The sequence below is a fragment of the Urocitellus parryii genome, chromosome 6 (assembly GCF_045843805.1).
Source record: "Urocitellus parryii isolate mUroPar1 chromosome 6, mUroPar1.hap1, whole genome shotgun sequence".
In the NCBI taxonomy this organism is placed as follows: Eukaryota; Metazoa; Chordata; class Mammalia; order Rodentia; family Sciuridae; genus Urocitellus; species Urocitellus parryii.
The window spans coordinates 48340202-48359012 of record NC_135536.1 but is presented as its reverse complement, the minus strand read 5'-3'; the positions used below and the strand labels follow the sequence as shown (position 1 = coordinate 48359012).

Genomic DNA, 18811 nt, shown 5'->3' with positions numbered 1-18811 from the left:
GCTTTGACTCATCTTGAATTTTATAGTACTTACTAGTTAATACTTATGTAACTACTTAGTTATATAAGTTAGTACTTATATAACTACTTACTAGTTATATAATATCTAGCAATGTGCTTATACTCTCTAAGCCTCAGTTTTTCCATCTATAAAATTTGGGACAATATTATCTATCTCTTGTAATATGAATGCCAAAATGCCTGGAGAATTTTCTTGAACAGGTAAGAAGGAAGGGTCCAGGATGTTCCTTTTATCTAAGAGTATTACTCAAACTTTGTTCTCAAAAGACCCAGGCAAATGCATTTATTATAGTTAGTTTGAAATTCACTCTATGTTCTTTTAATACTTTGTTAGTAAAGAGAGCAAGACTTCAGCAAACAACTTCAACTTTAAAACAAAGTAATCTTTTGAAAACTTACACTGTAATTCTCCCCTCACTTTCCCAAGAGTGCATCTTGATGGACAGTTTATAAGAATGTTAGGTAAGCGAAGAATAACCATGATAATGGTAATTATATCCCAAAAAGGGCTTAAAGTAGGGATTATGTAGAATGTCTACTTCTGGAATTCCCAACAGAAATACACTGGTTGCTGTTCTGGAAACAATCAGAAACAATTCTGTAAACAATTCACCATTTTGTAATTTAGAATTTTATAGTTATTTAGATTGCAAGAAGTTTATCAAAGGCAGTAGCTCCTAAGTTCTATAATTTCCTTATATAGTGAGGATAAGATGATGAAAAGCAATCTTACATGCCTTTTGGGCATGTGGGAAGCAGGTCTATGAAACTATACTTACACAAGCTAATAAAAGTAAACTTTCCATATCAGAGACTGGAGCAAGTTTGTGCAGACTGTTGGGGTAGATGTGAAGTCCTTCCAGTGCTCCTCACTTTTGTGCTGTTCTTGGAAACAGTATAGACCAAAACTCACTGGAACATTTTTAAAGTGCTGTAAAATATATATATATATATATATATGAATATATATATTGACTATATATATATATTTATGACTATATATATGATATATATTAGTCAATCTATAAAGCTGTAGCAAGTGAGGGCTGGGGATGCGGCTCAAGTGGTAGCGTGCTTGCCTGGCATGCGTGCTGCCCGGGTTCGATCCTCAGCACCACATACCAACAAAGATGTTGTGTCCGCAGAGAACTAAAAAATAAATATTAAAATTCTCTCTCTCTCTCTCTCTTTAAAAAAAAAGATGTAGGTAGAAAGAAGACATAAAATAAGAAAATTTTTTAAAAAAATAACTAAATAAATAAAGCTATAGCAAGTGAAAGTGTCTTTGGAAAATGAAGTTAAAATAAAGACATTTTCATTTATGCAAAGGCTAAGAGACTCCATCATCACCCAACCTGTATAACAAAATAATGCTGAAAAAAATTATTTGGGCAGAAAGAAAATAATACCAGATAGAAACATAGATCTACACAAAAGAATGGAAGCCATCATAAATAGTAACTATGTGTGAAATATAAAAGGCTTTTCCCTCAGTATTCAAATCTCTTTAAAGGATAACAGACAGTGTAAAATAAAGGTGGTAAGCATTTATTGTGGAATTTGTAGTATATTTAGAACTATTATGTATGACAACAAACACAAAAAACAGAAAGAGAAGAGAGAGAAATGTGCAGTTGGCGGTTCTTATACCCCATGAATGGCATGGCACCATTCGAAAGTACACTGTAAGTAGAATCTCAGAGTGATGACTAAAGTAAAGCAAGAAAAATCATAGTGAATGTTTGTTTAAGGAGTTAAAATGGAATTATTAAAAAAATTCAGTTCGAAGGAAGGCAAAAAGAATACAAGAGAAGTCTCAAATATAATACAAACAACAAGATGATAGACCTAAATCCAACAATATGAATCATCATGATCATAATTAACTGACATTGTTTAAATGTCCCAGCTACAGGCAAAGATTGTCAAATAAAAAAGTAAAAGCAGGACCCCACTGTATGCTGCTTTGAAGAAACTAAATTAACTATACAGACACAAAAAGCCTAAAAGAAGGAAACAGATACACCATACTAATACTAGCAAGAGGGAAGTTATATTCTCATAAAAAGAAGACTTCTGAACATGGAATATTAGCAGGGATAAAACAGGATCATTCCATAATAACAAAGTGTTGGATTCAAGAGAACATAACAATACTAAATGTTCACAAACCTAATAATAAGTCTTTGAAACTGATAAAGCAAAACTTGATAGAATTATATAGAGAACAGAGAAACCCACAATTATAGTTGAATTTTAACACTTCTTGTTTTAGTCGGCATTTTCACTGCTGTGACTTATAGACCCAACCAGAACAATTATAGAGGAGGAAAGGTTTATTTAAGGGCTCACGGTTTCAAAGGTCTCAACCCATAGATAGCAGTGTAGCAGAGGGAACCAGCTCACACCACCAGGAAGCAGAGAGAGAAAAATTCCACTCTCCAGATACAAAAAGTATAAATGTCCCCAATGAACCACTTCTTCCAGTACACCTCACGTGCCTTCAGTCACTAGTTAATCCAATCAGGGATCAATTAACTGGTTAGGTTAAATCTATAGCCCAATCATTTCTCCTCCAAACCTTCTTGCATTGTCTCACACATGAGCATTTGGGGGATACCACATCTAAACCTTAACACCTCTCTTTTCATAATTGACAGAACAAGCAGAAATAATTTTACAAGTAGAAATAATTTTACTAAGTGCATAGAAGACTTGATAATATAATGATAATATTATGAAGCAACATATTCTGGATCATTAAAAAAGTTTCAATAAGTTTAAAACTATTCTAGTGATAAGTAAGACTCTGCAGAATTAAATTACTAATCAATGACAGCAAGATCTCCAGAAAATACATGAACATTTGGAAATTAACATTAAATTATATAACCCAAGTCAAATAAAACATCCAAAGGAAAACACAAAAATATTTTGACTGATATAAAAATGAAAATATAACCAATAAAAATTGTATGGGATGATGCAGTTAAAGCAGTGTTTAGAGGGAAATCTATAGTACTAAGCACCTCTTTAGGAAAGAAGAAAGGTCTCTGTAGTGGGCCAACTTGTGGCCTCCAGAGAATTTTGACCTCCAAACAATCATCAGAACCTGTGAATGTTGCCTTACGATATTTGGGGAAAAAAATCTTCACAGATCTTGAGATGAGAAGATCACCCTGAATTATCCAGGTGGACCTTAAATACTATCCCATGCATCTTTATAAGACAGAAGCAAAAAGAGGAGAGGCCACATGAAAATGGAGATAGAGATTGAAGTGATGTAGTCACACTCAAGGAATGTCAAAAGTCATCCAAATCTGGAAGAGGTGGAAAACAGAATAACCTTTATTTCAGACTTCTAGCCCCCAGAACTGTGAGAAAATAAATTTCTATTCTTTTAAGACTTTGAGTTTGTGGTAATTTTTTTTACAGCAGCCACAGGAAACTACCATAGTCTTCACTCAATAACCTCTACTTCCATGTCTCCACAAAATAGAAAAAGAACAAATTAAACACAGTGTTAGCAGAATAAAAAGAAATAGTAAAGATGGAGTAGAAATCATTGAAATGAAAAACAGAAGAACAGGGACTGGGGATGTGACTCAAGCGGTAGCGCGCTCGCCTGGCATGCATGCGGCCCGGGTTCAATCCTCAGCACCACATACAAACAAAGATGTTGTGTCCTCCAAAAACTAAAAAATAAATATTAAAATTTTTTTTAAAAATTCTGTTAAGAACATTAAAAAAAAGAAAAACAGAAGAACAATGCAAAAAGCAGTGAAACACAGAGCAAATTGAGAAACTAGAGGTTCTAGCTGGATTTTTCAAGAGAAAGGGAGAAACAGACAAAGGAGACATGAGTTACCAATAGCAGCAATAAAGTTACGATGACATAACTAAAGACCCTGCACATACTAAAAGGATAATAAGGAATTAGTTCATATGAATAATTTTATGCTAATAATTTCAACACCTTAGACAAATTCCTTGAAGGACACAAACTACCAAAATTCACCCAGAAAGAAATAGAAAACCTCAATATATAATATATATTATTGTCAAAGCTTATATATATATATATATATATATATATATATATATATATATAATGTATTTCACATATACATGATCTTTTATAATAAGATATAAAACATTTAAAACTTACACGTTTTATGCTATGAATATGTGTAGTTTAAGGCATATCAGTTATACTCCAGTAAAGCTGTATGAATGGGGGAAAACATGAAAAATTTGTAGCAGGTGGAGAGTAGATTTTAAAGGGCTAGATAGGGAGCCAAGAGGAAAGAAAGCTTGAACTCTGTCTTACAGACAGGATTGTGGATTAGAGCAGAGAAAGCCTGACAGTAGAAGCAGAAGATATTTGATGAGACAGTGGATGATGGAGGGCTGTAGTTAAGACAGAGAAAGAAGAGTGGTTATGAGGCGGTGGGGCTGAACTTAGGAGACATCTGAATTGAAATAATTTTATAATCATTAAGTAATAAAGAAGAAAGCCTCGGGAATTTCCATGGACTGAATGGTGTCCTCCTCAAATTCTAATATTGAATCCTTAACCCTCAACATGACTGTACTTGAAGATAGAATCTTTGGGAGGTGTCTTAATCCATTTATGTTACTATAACAGAAAGCCTGAGACTGGGTAGTTTAAAAAACTAGAATTTTTTTTTCTCATAGTTCTAGGGGTTATGAAATTCAAGATAAAATTGCCAGCATTTTGTGAGGCCCTTTGTTGTATCTTCCAGAGGGAAGAAATGCTGTGTCCTGACATGGCAGAAGAGTACAAGGGAAAGCTAGCTGAATGCTACAAGGAGTCTCTTTTATAAGATCTTAATCCCATTAACCAAAAAGAAGCCCCCATGGTTTATAAGCTCTTAAAGTTTCCATTCTTAATCCTATCACATTGGCAATATCTGAATTTTGGAAGGCACATATTCTACGTAATTCAACAAGCTCTGGCCTTAAAAAAAAAAAGCTTCTCTGCCTTTTTCTCAACCTCCCCCCTACTATGTGAAGACACATGGAGAAAGCAGCCATCTACACACGAGGAAGAATTTTCACAAGAAAATGAATCTTGCTGAACCTGCAAACTTACCAGCCTCTGGAACTGTGAAAAAAAATAAATGTCAACTGTGGAAACTGCCTGTGGTATTTTTTTTAATGGGTGTCTGAGCTGACTAAAACAGGAGCTTATGGGGTAGTGGGGTGGTGGGAATGGCTCATGCTAATCATCTACATCAAGAACACAAAATAAGAAGCAAGCACAAGGCAGTGTTCATAAATTCAGATGGGGATATGTTAGTGGAAATATTAGTCAGAAGCTCTAGATAAAGGTTGGCTGGGAATTATTTGGGAATCATCAGCAATAGGTGGCAGTTGAAGATCCATGGGGATGGGTATATAAAGCAGAACGGGAGTCCACAATGGATTCTGAGAATACAATATCAAGAGACAGAGGAGAACCATGAAAGAGTGGTAACTCTGAAGTCAATGGGAGAATTTTGAGCATGGAGTGATTAATAGCACCAAATGCTTCAGACCACTGGGTACATTTCTGGGAACATTGTCTAAGTGTTTTGATATAGCCCTTAAAATCAAAAAGCTTACAGTCTACCCAAAAAGAACATAAATACATATGACACAAATCATAGCAAATCATCTTATTGGAATGATTTTGTATTATTAATGTGACCAGACATTCTTGCATTTACTCTGCAGACATATATTGAGCTACGGTGTGATTTAGGCATATTGGGTGGGATGGGATGGGGAAGATGAAGAGGCGGGGAAGAATTTGGAGGAGAGCCTATGTGGATAAATGGGTGCTAGAGATTGGAGACTGGACTACATCCACCTAACTGTAGCTAGTCCCAGAGATTTTCTTGCTCCAATATTTTCTAGGGGCTTTGGTCCTACTGCTTCAGTACAAGGCAAAGTTTCCTTATGTCAGGCTGCCAAGCAAGAAAATCTACTGCTTTCTCCAGGCTTTGGAAATGCAGAAAGTGCAAGCTACTGTCCATATGTCCTATTATCCTCAGAGAGGAAATGGGGCATAACAAAATTCCAAGGCAAAGCATAATTAGATGAGGACTTTAGGTATCTCGGGATCTCCTATGGCCCTGATATACACACGGGATCTTTCCAACAGTAGGTGCAGGGGGCTGGGTGATCTGAAGTCAATCATAATCTATATCGCAGTGACTTTGGATGGCCCTATGGAGAGCTTGACATGCAGTTGGGTGGATAATATGGTGAATAGTTAGGGTGAATAAATGAGTGGTAGGTTAACCACTACTAGTCTTTGACAACTTATCAGTATTTTTTTTGTCCTGGACCTAGTAAGAAAGATTCTCCGTTAGGACTCTAACGTCGCAGATCCCATGTAGCCGGTAGAGGGCGCTGTGGATTGCCTCGGTCCGCAAACTGTCAAACCTCAAGTCCGCCGCCGCGAGGAAATGTCGCCTAAGTCAAGTCACAGAAAACCCCAGACCTCGAGGAGTCCCGGAGCCAGCCCAGAAAGCGTATATTGCGGCCACCAGAACCTTTTCCTGGCCAAAGTGTTGAGGAGCAGAAGCAGAAAGGGCAAAGGTGGGAGGTCAGAAAGGAGGCAAGAAGCGGAGAAAGGAACCCCAGGGCGGCTGCGACTCCGCGGGACCTGCAGACCCTGAGGGCTCACAGTTGGCACTGCGGTCTGTGGTGGAGGGAGGGCAGGGGAAAAAAAAAAAAAAAAACACTGCATATTTCGGATGAGGATGCACAGGCCCTGGAGGGAAAGAGCCAAGCCCTCACGCGGATTCTTCTAGAATCTGTCATTTAGATCTCAGAAGCACTTGAAAAACTTTCCTTGGAGCTGTACACATCTGAAAGAGCCTCTGTGGATGTCCCTGCCCCTTAGGATGGGGGCTGCCCAGAGGATCACGGAGTCGTCACCGTCCACTCTTTGGCCGGCTTAGAGAGTCGTGATTTAAACAGTAAAGAAGAGCTGCGAGGTGGGTTGGGTGGGGATATAGCTCAGTGGGAAGAGTGCTTGCCTCGCATGCACAAGGCCCTGGGTTCAATCCCCAGCACCACATTGAAAGAAGAAGAAGAATTGCTAGGAAGAAGCCATTTCTCTGTATGTCTGTCTGCTTTGCTGCAGAGTCGCGCTGAATCCACAAGCATCTTCAGATCGGCGTCCCCCGACGCTACAGGTCTGGGTTTCTCCGCATTTCCAAGGGAGGGCTGAGTGCTGCGTTCCCCTTTCTCTCTCCCTCTCCAGCCCATTCTCCAAATTCGCTTCTGCCCTCAGCCCCTTCCCACCAGGGGGAGTCCTAGAGTTGGTGGAGAGAGTAAAGACTGAATAGAACTTGAGAGGAGTTGGAACTAGGTTTGAACCTCCTGGAATGGAAACAGACCTTTTTAAAGAATATTAACCTTTAGGTGGGCGTGGCCCTACAGAATAGCGGGTTCTTGCATCCCAAAGGCCTGAGAGCGTTACTTTCTTCCTCTGAGGGAGTGTGATCTTCATAGGCAGCACCCTAGCACCCTCATTTCCATTGCAGAGAATTTCAGTGCAGCCCTCAACTATCCCTGCCCCGCCCCCCGCCCGCAGCACCTCATTCCATTCCCGGTCTTCCTAGAGATCATGACTTAAGATAAGTGTTCCTAAAAGGAAAGTCTCTCAAAGGTCCTAGATGGTTAGGACAAGGAGAGGGAGAGGGAGAGGGAGAGGGAGAGGGAGAGGGAGAGGGAGAGGGAGAGGGAGAGGGAGAGGGAGAGGGAGAGAGAGAGAGAGAGAGAGAGAGAGAGAGAGAGAGAGAGAGAAATAGAAATCTCTTTCATGCACCTCTGCGAAAGCTGTCTTGCTGGGGGCCGTGCCTCCGCAGACGCTCCGGATGCTCTCAGTTCTGGAGCCTAGGTAGGCAGATGGAAGCACCCCGTGAGATCTTTCAGGGAGCAGAAGTCAGGAAGATATCTTTTAAAGGCGCTCCTTGGATCTCCGGAATGGGAAGTATCAACCCCAGCTCCCGGTTTCATGCCTGACTTGGACTGGGAGCGGTTGCCTCGACAGAATTCCTGAGCCCACCTCAGCCCAGAATGGAGCCTACAGCCAAAGGAGACCTGCTGGAGCAAAAGAGGATTGCAAGTGCTTCCCTCTAATAGAGGGTCAGAGATTTACTGTTTCTTTAAATCCAAAATATAGAATCAGAAGGAAGAACTTCTGTTGGACAAACTCGGGCACAGGATTTCTTCCTGAATTATCTGAGGCCCTAGCACAACAATCCAATAAGATACACAGGGCAGGTTACGACCATTTTTGCAGGTGAGGAAACAGCTTTGTTTCCATAATATTTCTTGAGGCACTGGGGGCTTTAGCATTTCTTGGGACAAGGGTCTGTCCTGGATGATGGGAGTCAGAGAACACAATAGTTTAATCTGCTTGTGATGGAGGTTGCTCCAGGATATGATGGGAACCTACAAGAGTTATACTGCACAACTGAAAAATAGTAAAGCAAAGGCTCAGACTCCAAGATTTCCAACTTTTACTCATGGGTTCATCCCACAACCTTGGAGAGAGCACTAGAAAATTGGGAAATAGTGCAACCTCCCCCCCCCCACACACACACACACAAAACTTCATTACAACCCTATCTGGATTGGATATTCAGTAACATTTGTCACAAACTACATATTACTGGGAAGATTTATTGTTAACATGTAAATTCTATATGGGGAGTAATTTCATCAAGATTGTTGAAGGCTGAATTTTCTAACCCAGTACAGTGCCTGGTAAATATTTGTTGAATGAATCATGAATTTTGATAAAACTTGAGCAAAACAATACCAACAGGAAACACACTTATTGTCCTAGGGAGATATGAAGGATTATAAAAGAGTTGGAAAAAGCAAGTCAGGGAAGGGTAGCAGGGAGGTAAGACTGGTGTTTCCTCCTCAACATCCCACCCATTGGAGTTATGGAACTAGCCTTCTGTAAGATCTCTCTGTTCTTGTCTCAAAGTGACACTGGAGGGAAAGAAGGGAATTTCCCTTTGGCCTCACTGTGTGTGTAAAGGCTGATGGCCATTCGGCGCCTCTAGGTCTGGGCCTGGACCTGTGCCTCCGCAGCTCCTCCGCAGATTCCTGGCCGACCTGCTGCCAGGGAGTCAGTGTGCCCAAGACCAAAACTGTAAGGCTTGACCCTAGAGAATAGCTAGCTCTCACACCCCACCCGTAAGGCCTGAGGGCATTACTCTCTTCTTCTGAGGGAGTCTGATCTTCATAGGCAGCGCCCTATCCTCCCATTTCCACCCCAGAGGATTGCAGTGCAGGATAGGGCGGTGCAGCCCAACGGTCGTTGGAGAAAGCGTCTGGGAAACTCGAGGAAAGGCCAGCGTTGGGCTCTGCTCTGCCGGCTCCCCACCGCATCTACTCCACTCGGGAGCAAGTTAGTTGCGGGGCCAAGGAAGAAGCGAGGGCAGGGATGGGAGAAGTAGACTGGATTCTCGGCTATAACTGGCTATAACCGGCCGCCGTGGAGAAAACACCGATTTAACTCGAATTTGCCCTATTCAGAATGAGTCAGGGAGGAGATGGGAAGAAAGGATGCTCTTTGGTCAGAAAAAGGTGTTGGGGCCAGAGAAAGGACTCACAGGTCTTTGCTTGGACAAGCCCAGAGATACACATATTTGTCTTTTCCCCACAAGGCCCCGGGGTCTTTGGGCTTATCCTTAGCAGTGCAGCGTGGGGGGGGGGGAGAATGCGGTGGGTGTGTATGAACCTGCACACGTGGGAGAGAAGCCTGGGGCCCGGGATGCCGGGCGCCAGCAGGAAAGTCTCAGGTGAGGTCTAGACTCGACTGGAGCTGGCTGTTGCCACGTCAGTAGTCCTAATTTCAGGGAGAGAGTGAAGCCGTTGTCCGCTCCACCCCTTGAGCTCTAATTCTTGCTTTGCACCCCAATCGCACCCACCGCCTGCTTCGAGTCCAGGTGGCTCAGGAGTAGGGTATCTTCAAGATCTGAGACCCTGATTCTACTGGAGGCTTAGCCCGAGAAGCTGCCAGCCACGTGGGTCCAGGGCCTGCTGCGGGGCTGGAGCTAAGCTGCCCAGGGAGGAAAGTTGAGGAGGCACAACCCCGGGGCTGTGGAAGAGTTATCAAACTCTTCACTCAGGTCCGGCATCCTAACGAGGGTATATTAATAACTACAGAAATCTGGGGTTCTGGCAATGAGCTTTAAAAATGTCAAGGCTTTGAAAGCACTTTGATATGTTGGATCTTATTTGAATCTCATTAAAAAAATGTCGAAGAATTATCACCATTTCTAAATGGCATTGAAGGAGAGGTGCACGACATTGGACGCTTGGTGTTTCCTACATTTACCACGTATGAAATAATGGAGAGAGAGAGAGAGAGAGAGAGAGAGAGAGAAAGAGATAGAAGATGAGTAACTGGGAAACCCACTCCACCTTCCAGATAAGACCCCATTCTGGATTTGGGCCCATCTGTGTTGCGCCTACAGTCAAAATCCGCTTTCCGCTTTACCGGAACTTTTGCACTTGAACCCCACGACGCCTCCCTTCCTACACCTTAGACATTACATTGACCGAAGCACAATTGATGCGGTCTGAGTTCTTCCTGAGAGCGCCCCCCAGAGAAGCCCCTGGGAAAGATCGGTGCAGGGCCCAGCTTTGCACCTGTCTTTAGCCACACGTGTTGCAAGCGCATCTCTGCACGAACCCGCAGGGTTGCCTGCCCCAAAGCCACTGTGGGGGTCCTGTGAAAACGAGGGTCCAGGTGGGAGGTCTGGGGGTGAGGTGGGGGATGAGGTAGGTGGTGAGGAAAGCGAATGTTAGTATAGAAGTTGGCTTTGTATTGAAGGAGTACAGAACACTCTTCAAGGAGAGGATAGAGATCTTAAAAAGCAAACAGAATAACTTTCACTACTATAATTGTTATTAATGAAAAAGGAGTTTAACCTGCTGAATTAAGTAGATAAAACCTGCTTGTTCATTATTGGGAGTTCCCTCACTACAAGGAGGGAAAAATACAACAAGGAAACAAAAACCAAATTCGAGGAGCTTCATTGACTGGCCTCCGAAGTATCTTGGAGGCATCAGTCGGTCTGGAAAGCGCTCCGCCCTCTCAGTCCCCGGCGCAGTGAGAAAGCTAAAACCACCAAAGAAAAAGCAAAACAAAAACAAACAACGAAAGTGTTTAAAATCCAAGAGGGAAAGTCTAAGTTGGTCTCAAAATCTGCGCCATGCCGCGGGTAGTCAATTCGGCTGCAGATCCCGGACAGCCAGAGCCGCGCATCTGACGCCCCCGGCCCCGCTGGGGAGCACAGCCCACAGCTCCCCCTCGCCAGGCGCCCAAGGACCCTCAAGGCGCGGGGCTCACACTTGAAGCCTGGGAACGCTCAGACAGGAAACCCACTTCCTCCTAAGCAGTTTCTTGCTCGCAGGATGAGAGGTGCCCAATTGAAGTAGAATGATCCTCATCTACTAATATCCAGCGTGGCCACAAAGCGACTGGCCATTTACGCAGCCACTTTAAACAAAGATATTTGGTTATTCCCGGGGAAGCAAGTGCACTTTTGCATGGCTGAGCTCCGGGGCGGAGGAGAGCTTCAGCCCAGCCTCCCGCCCGTTAGGCTGCCAGCGCCAGGGTATTCGCCCCCTCCCGGTCAGCGGGTCCCGCCAGGGTTCAGGTTTAGTTCCACCCGAGAACAGACGAGAGGGCTCTCTCGCCGCTGGTTGCCGGTGTCCTCTCGAAGCCCCCCAATGGGAAAACAGAAAGGCTCTCCTCTCTGGTTCTGAGGCTATGATGTCCCCTGAAAGTCGGTTCCAGCCCCAGAATCCTGAGTGTCCAGACAATGGGCCAGGGTCAGGGACACCAGGTTTGTCTACCAGGGACAACTTCAGTGACGGACTCTCACGTTAGTCGTTCCCCATCTTCCTAGCTCAGGAGGCTACTGGTGTGCTTGCCTCAACCGGGGGTGGAGGTGGGGAGACAGCGTGCGGGTGTGGGGGTGTGATGGGGGGTGGCCCGCTAAGAAGCCCTGAGCTGGGGGTGGGGGGAGGCGCGGGGATCCGCGACAGCCTCCCGGCGGCAGTCGTTCCCTTACTCAGCTCCCCCTCCGCCCGCTAGGATTCTCTCCGGTAAGGGGAAAGGGGGCGGGGAGCAGAGGTGTCCCTCTGACGGCGGCAGAAGAGGCAGACAGACTGACAGACACGTAGACCAACAGTGCGGCCCCAGGGTTCGTCCCCAGACTCGCTCGCTCATTTGGTGGCGGCTGGGGCTCTGCGCAGCGAAGCCCGATGTGGTCCGGAGGCAGTGGGAAGGCGCGGGGCTGGGAGGCCGCGGCGGGAGGGAGGAGCAGCCCCAGCAGGCTCAGGTGAAACCCCCACCCCGTCCCTCGGCCCCCTCCTCCTAAAGACCTGTCCCTTCCTGGGGAACCCCGACCGAATTGGAAAGTGGTTCCACTTTGTAACTCATCAAGTTGGTTGCAAAGCAGTATTCACCTTCCTTCCTCCCCATCCCTCCTCCTCGGCTACTCTCCACCCCACCTCCTGCCTTCCCAGCTCTCGGTCCCCTCCTCCTTCCCCTCCCCCGCCTCCTCCCCGTGCGCTGCCGGCACCCCACAAAAAAAATGGGGATGGGGGTGTCTAGGGGAGAGGGAAAGAAATGCTTTGGGTCTCTCTCTCTCTCTCTCTCTCTCTCTCTCTCTCTCTCTCTCTCTCTCTCTCTCTCTCTCTCTCTCTCCCTGTCCCTCCCTCCCTCTTTGAGACCTAAAAATCCTGACAAGTGAAACTTAAAGGTGTTTACCTTGTCATCAGCATGTAAGCTAATTATCTCGGGCAAGATGTAGGCTTCTATTGTCTTGTTGCTTTAGCGCTTATGCCCCGCCTCTGGTGGCTGCCTAAAACCTGGCGCCGGGCTAAAACAAACGCGAGGCAGCCCCCGAGCCTCCACTCAAGCCAATTAAGGCGGACTCGGTCCACTCCGTTACGTGTACATCCAACAAGATCGGCGTTAAGGTAACACCAGAATATTTGGCAAAGGGAGAAAAAAAAAGTAGCGAAGCTTCGCCTTCCCCCTCTCCCTTTTTTTTCCTCCTCTTCCTTCCTCCTCCAGCCGCCGCCGAATCATGTCGATGAGTCCAAAGCACACGACTCCGTTCTCAGTGTCTGACATCTTGAGTCCCCTGGAGGAAAGCTACAAGAAAGTGGGCATGGAGGGCGGCGGCCTCGGGGCTCCGCTAGCGGCGTACAGGCAGGGCCAGGCGGCACCGCCGGCCGCGGCTATGCAGCAGCACGCCGTGGGGCACCACGGCGCCGTCACCGCCGCCTACCACATGACGGCGGCGGGGGTGCCCCAGCTCTCGCACTCCGCTGTGGGGGGCTACTGCAACGGCAACCTGGGCAACATGAGCGAGCTGCCGCCCTACCAGGACACCATGCGAAACAGCGCTTCCGGCCCCGGATGGTACGGCGCCAACCCAGACCCGCGCTTCCCCGCCAGTAAGTGAGGCCGCCCCACTGCGGGGCCGCGGGCTGAGCACAGGAGGCGTGGAGGGGTCCGGCTGAGAGCTAGGCATCAGGGTGGGCAGCCTGGCAGCGGCGCCAGGGAGATGGGTGCAGGAGTTGGGGATTCTTCCTTCTGCTGGGCTGGGGATCCAAGAAGAGACACTTGGTAGCGCTGGTCCTGTGAACAGGTGCTTCTACTAAGCATCTCCAGGCGCGGCTAACTGGCAGCTCTGCTGCGCGCCTAAGACCTCTGAGAGCCGATCAAAGCCACCCCTGAGTTGAGGGAGCAAGGGTGAGCAGAGCATGGAGAGGCAAGGCCTGGCCAGGAGCTAGGCCGCCCTGCTGGGGACGCATTTAGGCGCCCGGCCTGGCCCGCTTTCTAGCAGAGTCCGGGCAGGGAGGAGGACACGCGGTTCCGCAGGGGGCTCTAAATGGGCTGAGCTGGTGCCTTCACTGGGACCGACAGCAGAGGCAAAACGTCTGGGGGCTTGACTTTCTGAAGTGAACACTCTGCTCTTGTTACTTCCCAAAGTTGGGGTCTACTGTTGGACCCCAACTCCGGCTCTGAGCTCTGTCCTCCGCCTGTGGCGGGCTAACACTGTGCTTCACATCGGGCTTGGGCACAAAAGGAGCAGGAGCAGCCTTTCCCCCACTATGCTTTTTGAGTCAAAAAAGAGTTCTGAGGGGGGTAGCCAGGGTTGAAGCCGCGAGCTCCTTCGACGGCGCGGCTAGACCTCTGGAGCCCAGCAGTAGGCCTGGGTGAGGAGGGCGCCGTCGGGGTTGGACCGGGTGGGCCAAGGGCGCTGAAGGTAGGGTTGGCCTGAACCCGCCCGGTCCCAGCCGACGCTGTGCGTTTGTCGCTTACAGTCTCTCGCTTCATGGGCCCGGCGAGCGGCATGAACATGAGCGGCATGGGCGGCCTGGGCTCGCTGGGGGACGTGAGCAAGAATATGGCCCCGCTGCCCAGCGCGCCGCGGCGGAAGCGCCGGGTGCTCTTCTCCCAGGCTCAGGTGTACGAGCTGGAGCGACGCTTCAAACAACAGAAATACCTGTCGGCGCCGGAGCGCGAGCACCTGGCCAGCATGATCCACCTGACACCCACGCAGGTCAAGATCTGGTTCCAGAATCACCGCTACAAAATGAAGCGCCAAGCCAAGGACAAAGCAGCACAACAGCAATTGCAGCAGGACAGCGGCGGCGGCGGCGGCGGGGGCGGCGGCGGGGGCGCCGGTTGCCCACAACAGCAGCAGGCTCAGCAGCAGTCGCCGCGCCGTGTGGCAGTGCCGGTCCTGGTGAAAGACGGCAAACCCTGCCAGGCTGGCGCCCAGGCGCCGGGCGCCGCCAGTCTACAAGGCCACGCACAACAGCAGGCGCAGCAGCAGGCTCAGGCCGCCCAGGCGGCAGCAGCGGCTATCTCGGTCGGCAGCGGTGGCGCGGGCCTGGGGGCACACCCGGGCCACCAGCCTGGCAGCGCAGGCCAGTCTCCGGACCTGGCGCACCACGCAGCCAGTCCCGCAGCGCTGCAGGGCCAGGTCTCCAGCCTGTCCCACCTGAACTCCTCAGGCTCGGACTATGGCACCATGTCCTGCTCCACCTTGCTATACGGTCGGACCTGGTGAGAGGACGCTCCGCCCGCCTTAGCCCGGCGCGCTGCCTCACCGCTTCCCCTCTGCCCGCCACACAGACCACCATACACCCGCTGCTCCACGCGCTTCTACTTTTCTTAAGAACCTGTCCGCGTTTAGACCGAGGAAAAATACACAAAGGCCAAACTGCTGGACGTCTTTCCCCCCCTCTTCCTTTCTTTCTAAATTTGTGGATTTTTTTAAAAAAGAAAAAGAAAATAAAAATCAACCAAGCAAATTCAATTCTTTACGAAGTCTTTAAACATAGAAGGACATAGAAAGAACAGCTCTGGGGTGTCTTTTCCGTGATTCAAATTGATTTCCCACGCTGGGGCGGGGCACAGTTTGGAGAGGGCTGTACACTGGTACGGCTCTGGACTCTAAAGATCTCAAACTTCACTGTGGGTACACTCTGACAGCAAAGTGGGCTCTCTTGTAAATACCAGATTTTTTCTTTTTCTTTTTCTTTTCTTTTCTTTTTCTTTTTTTTTTTTTTTTTTAAGAAGGGAGGACGGGTGCTGGGGAGAGGAAAGATTCTTGGACATAACCCACTTGTCACTGACACAAAGGAAGTGCCTCCTCCCAGACGCCCTCTGGCCCTATAGGTTCAGCCCCAGACCGTCCCTCTGGAAAATTGTTTTATGTTTGATGTGAACTTGTAGCTGTAAAATGCTGTCAAAAGTTGGACAAATTCATAGTTTTTAGTAATCTGTACATTTTGTTGTAAAAAGAAACCCACTCCTCATCCCCAGTCCCTCATTTTTTTAAGGGCATTGACAAATCTGTGTATATTATTTGGCAGTTTGGTATTTGCAGCGTCAGTCTTTTTCTGTTGTAACTTATGTAGATATTTGGCTTAAATATAGTTCCTAAGAAGCTTCTAATAAATTATACAAATTAAAAAGGTTCTTTTTCTGATTAAAAAACTTTCTTCTTGTTTGGTTTTGATTTGACTTTAAATAGCTTTTTTAGTGTTGGTGGCAGTGGGGGCTCATCTTTGGCCTGATGGGATCTGAATTGTTTGGATTTGAGCTCTAAGGATTCTGAACTAGATAATGAGGCCAGGCCCAGAGTTCCTGTCCCGCAGGAAGAGGGAATTGTGTTCTACCTTGCAATTGAGTGGAATCAAATCTTGAGCAGCCCTGCTACTCAGTAATAGAGGACAGAAAGCTACACCTAGAGGGAGAAGAAGAGAAGAAGAAAAAGAAACCATAGGACTTGTTTTCAAAGCAAGGCTTTTGTTTTTAGAAACCTCCAAACTATGTACTGTGGTCTTATACAGTTGAGCCAATGTTTTAAAACAGTGGTCCAGGATACCCGTTTGAAATAATCCTGAATGAGCTATCATTTCTGGTGAAGGAATTATTTCTGTAGATGTGAACATCAAACATAGTGTTTATAATCCTCAACCAAGCTCCTTTACAGTTAGAATTTGGTGGGTGGCTGTTTTCGAAAGTGAAGCCATTCAGGGTTTTATTTTGGCTTTGAAGCAGTGATCCCTGCTCAGGAATCAGCAACAGCCCCCATTCCACCTCTCCACTTCCTCCCCTCCTGGCTGCTCCTTGGTCAGTGTCTTTAACTAGATGGCTGGAATGAGGATCCCTCTGGCAGGACTTTGAAAGCTGGGGTTTCATTCTTTGTTCCTGAGATTTCCATCTCTGTTTTCTAAATCTTTGCAGTGATGCCTCTTTCTCCTGCCCCCCCCAACAAAATAATTTTTGCTCTTTTTTTCAATCTCTAATTTCCTGATCCCAGCTTTCAGTTATATGTGTTGGGGGAAATATTGAGGTTTCTGTGGTGAGCCAGGGGTGTTGGTGGTGGAAGAAATGTTTGTGATCAGAGAGAAACATTATAGTCCCTTGGATGGGCTGTTATTCCTTTCCTGTCACCCCTGATGAAACTACAGAGAAAAGGCAGTCCAAAAGACTACAGGAAGATGCCCCTCCTAGCACTTTCCTCTAGGTCTGGAAGTACTTCTTGTTGAAGATTGATTCATATTTGGCATGCATTCACGCCTTGCCTAGATTTTCAACTTTCTTTTCCCCTTCATGCTTTTTTCCCTCCCTCTTTTCTTCCTCTTCTTTCCATTTCATTCAGTCTCCAAGTTTCCCTTCCAATACCCACACCACATCCCCAGCTTTATCCCCAAGACTTTGTAAATGAAGCAGAAAGCCAGAAGTGCCTGCCTGGCATCTAGCAGTCCTTTTCACTGTTTTCCAGAGGAGGCCTCTCTGTGTGCCTTAGAACTAGGGGTTAGTGTGGGCTTTCTCCCTCAGAAACCAGGCGTGGCTACTGAGATAAGTTTTCAATATCCAGGTGGGACATGAAGATTCTGAAAGGATGGTTGGTTGGGTCTAAAGAGTGAGCCGGTTTGGGGAAATTTCAGGAGGCATTGCATTTGGGAAAACAATCAAAAAGTTTGAACATTTGTTGTGTAAGGGACAGTTTTCCTTCTGTGACAAGGCACCCAGCTTAGGGTGGCTGGGCAAGGGACTAACCTGGACAGAGACATGGCGCTCGCCACTGTGCTGCCCCCTGCCTGTTTTCTACCCTGGGGCCGGTTCCTGGGAGTCACCGGTTTAGTGTGCTGTGATATTCTTGGCCTTATCACAGGATGGAGTTTCTATCAAACACATTCTTCTCCCCGCCGGCTTAGTTTGAAGTCTGTTTACTTGTCCCAGGAAAAGGTGAATTCAGCCGGGTCTGCGTATGGGACCTATACAAACAGGGCCTCCGCCGCCTCTCGCCATCAATCAGCCCGGGTCCACTGGCTCCCGGTCCTAGCTGAGGGATTTGTTGCAGCTGCAGGAAGTAGCCCTGGAAAGCAGTCTTAAACGTCTCTTTACGAGTGTGCTGGGTTCGGGGAAGGAAGGTTCCCTCCTTCCTCTCGTGGAGTCTCCTATTTAGGTTTCCAGTAACTCGGGTCCTGGTAGTTTCTGGCCTCCCTGAAAGAGAAATCAGTATTCTGGGAATGCATCTGGCGTTGAGGTGCTGGAAAAGTTGAAAACTTCCCTCACGTGAGGGGGCAGATCAGTTTGTTCAGATATATCCGAGAAACTTTGCCCCTTCCAAAGTACCCCACCCAACCCTAGGCCCCAAAGGCTCCGGGAATGGGGGAGATTTTGCAGATAGCATCTCCCCCTTTCCTACTATCCCCCACCCCACCCCCCACTCGGCCATGTAAACAGGAGGACTATCTCGAGAGCCCTGGAGAGCCGCTCTAGTGGCTTCAGGGCCTGAAACCCCAGGCTTGGTTTGTTTGATGTTTAGCATCCCAAAGCGGCTACCCACCCCCGCCCCAGTCTGGGAACCCCGAGCTGTGGGCCTGCGGGCAGGAGAGGAAGGAAAGCAGCCTTCTCAGCTGGCGGTCCGTGGACTGGACTGGGCTCTGGGAGGCGTGAAGAACCAAACAGAGATGCCCAGAGGCGGGGAGGAAGGGATCCTGTGTTGCTGCTTCCACAACTGGGGCACCTCAAGGATGGGAGGCGGGTGAAGGCATCGGGTGCCTAGGAGAGCCCGCAGTGGCTCGGGATAGGAGCTGGCAGGATGGGAAGTAGCTTGGAGTCCGCAAGCCACATCGGGGCCCCCTCGCGAGACTCGCTCTGGGCACCTAGTCCTGGGGGCGGGGAGGCCCCCAGCGCT

At 47.4% G+C, this 18811-nt stretch overlaps 1 protein-coding gene across 2 annotated transcripts; it reads left to right on the top strand.

Annotated features, from left to right (window-relative positions):
• The first annotated feature begins 12335 nt into the window (after positions 1 to 12335).
• Positions 12336 to 15163, top strand: Nkx2-1 (NK2 homeobox 1). 2 transcript variants are annotated; one of them, XM_026414447.2, is made up of 3 exons: positions 12336 to 12412; positions 13153 to 13538; positions 14412 to 15163. In XM_026414447.2, exons 1-3 carry the CDS (start codon positions 12336 to 12338, stop codon positions 15161 to 15163), a joined length of 1215 nt encoding a protein of 404 aa, XP_026270232.1. The 2 variants fall into 2 exon arrangements, with proteins under 2 accessions (XP_026270232.1, XP_077656454.1); XM_077800328.1 differs by lacking the exon at positions 12336 to 12412 and adding an exon at positions 12916 to 13055.
• The last annotated feature ends 3648 nt before the right edge of the window (positions 15164 to 18811 follow it).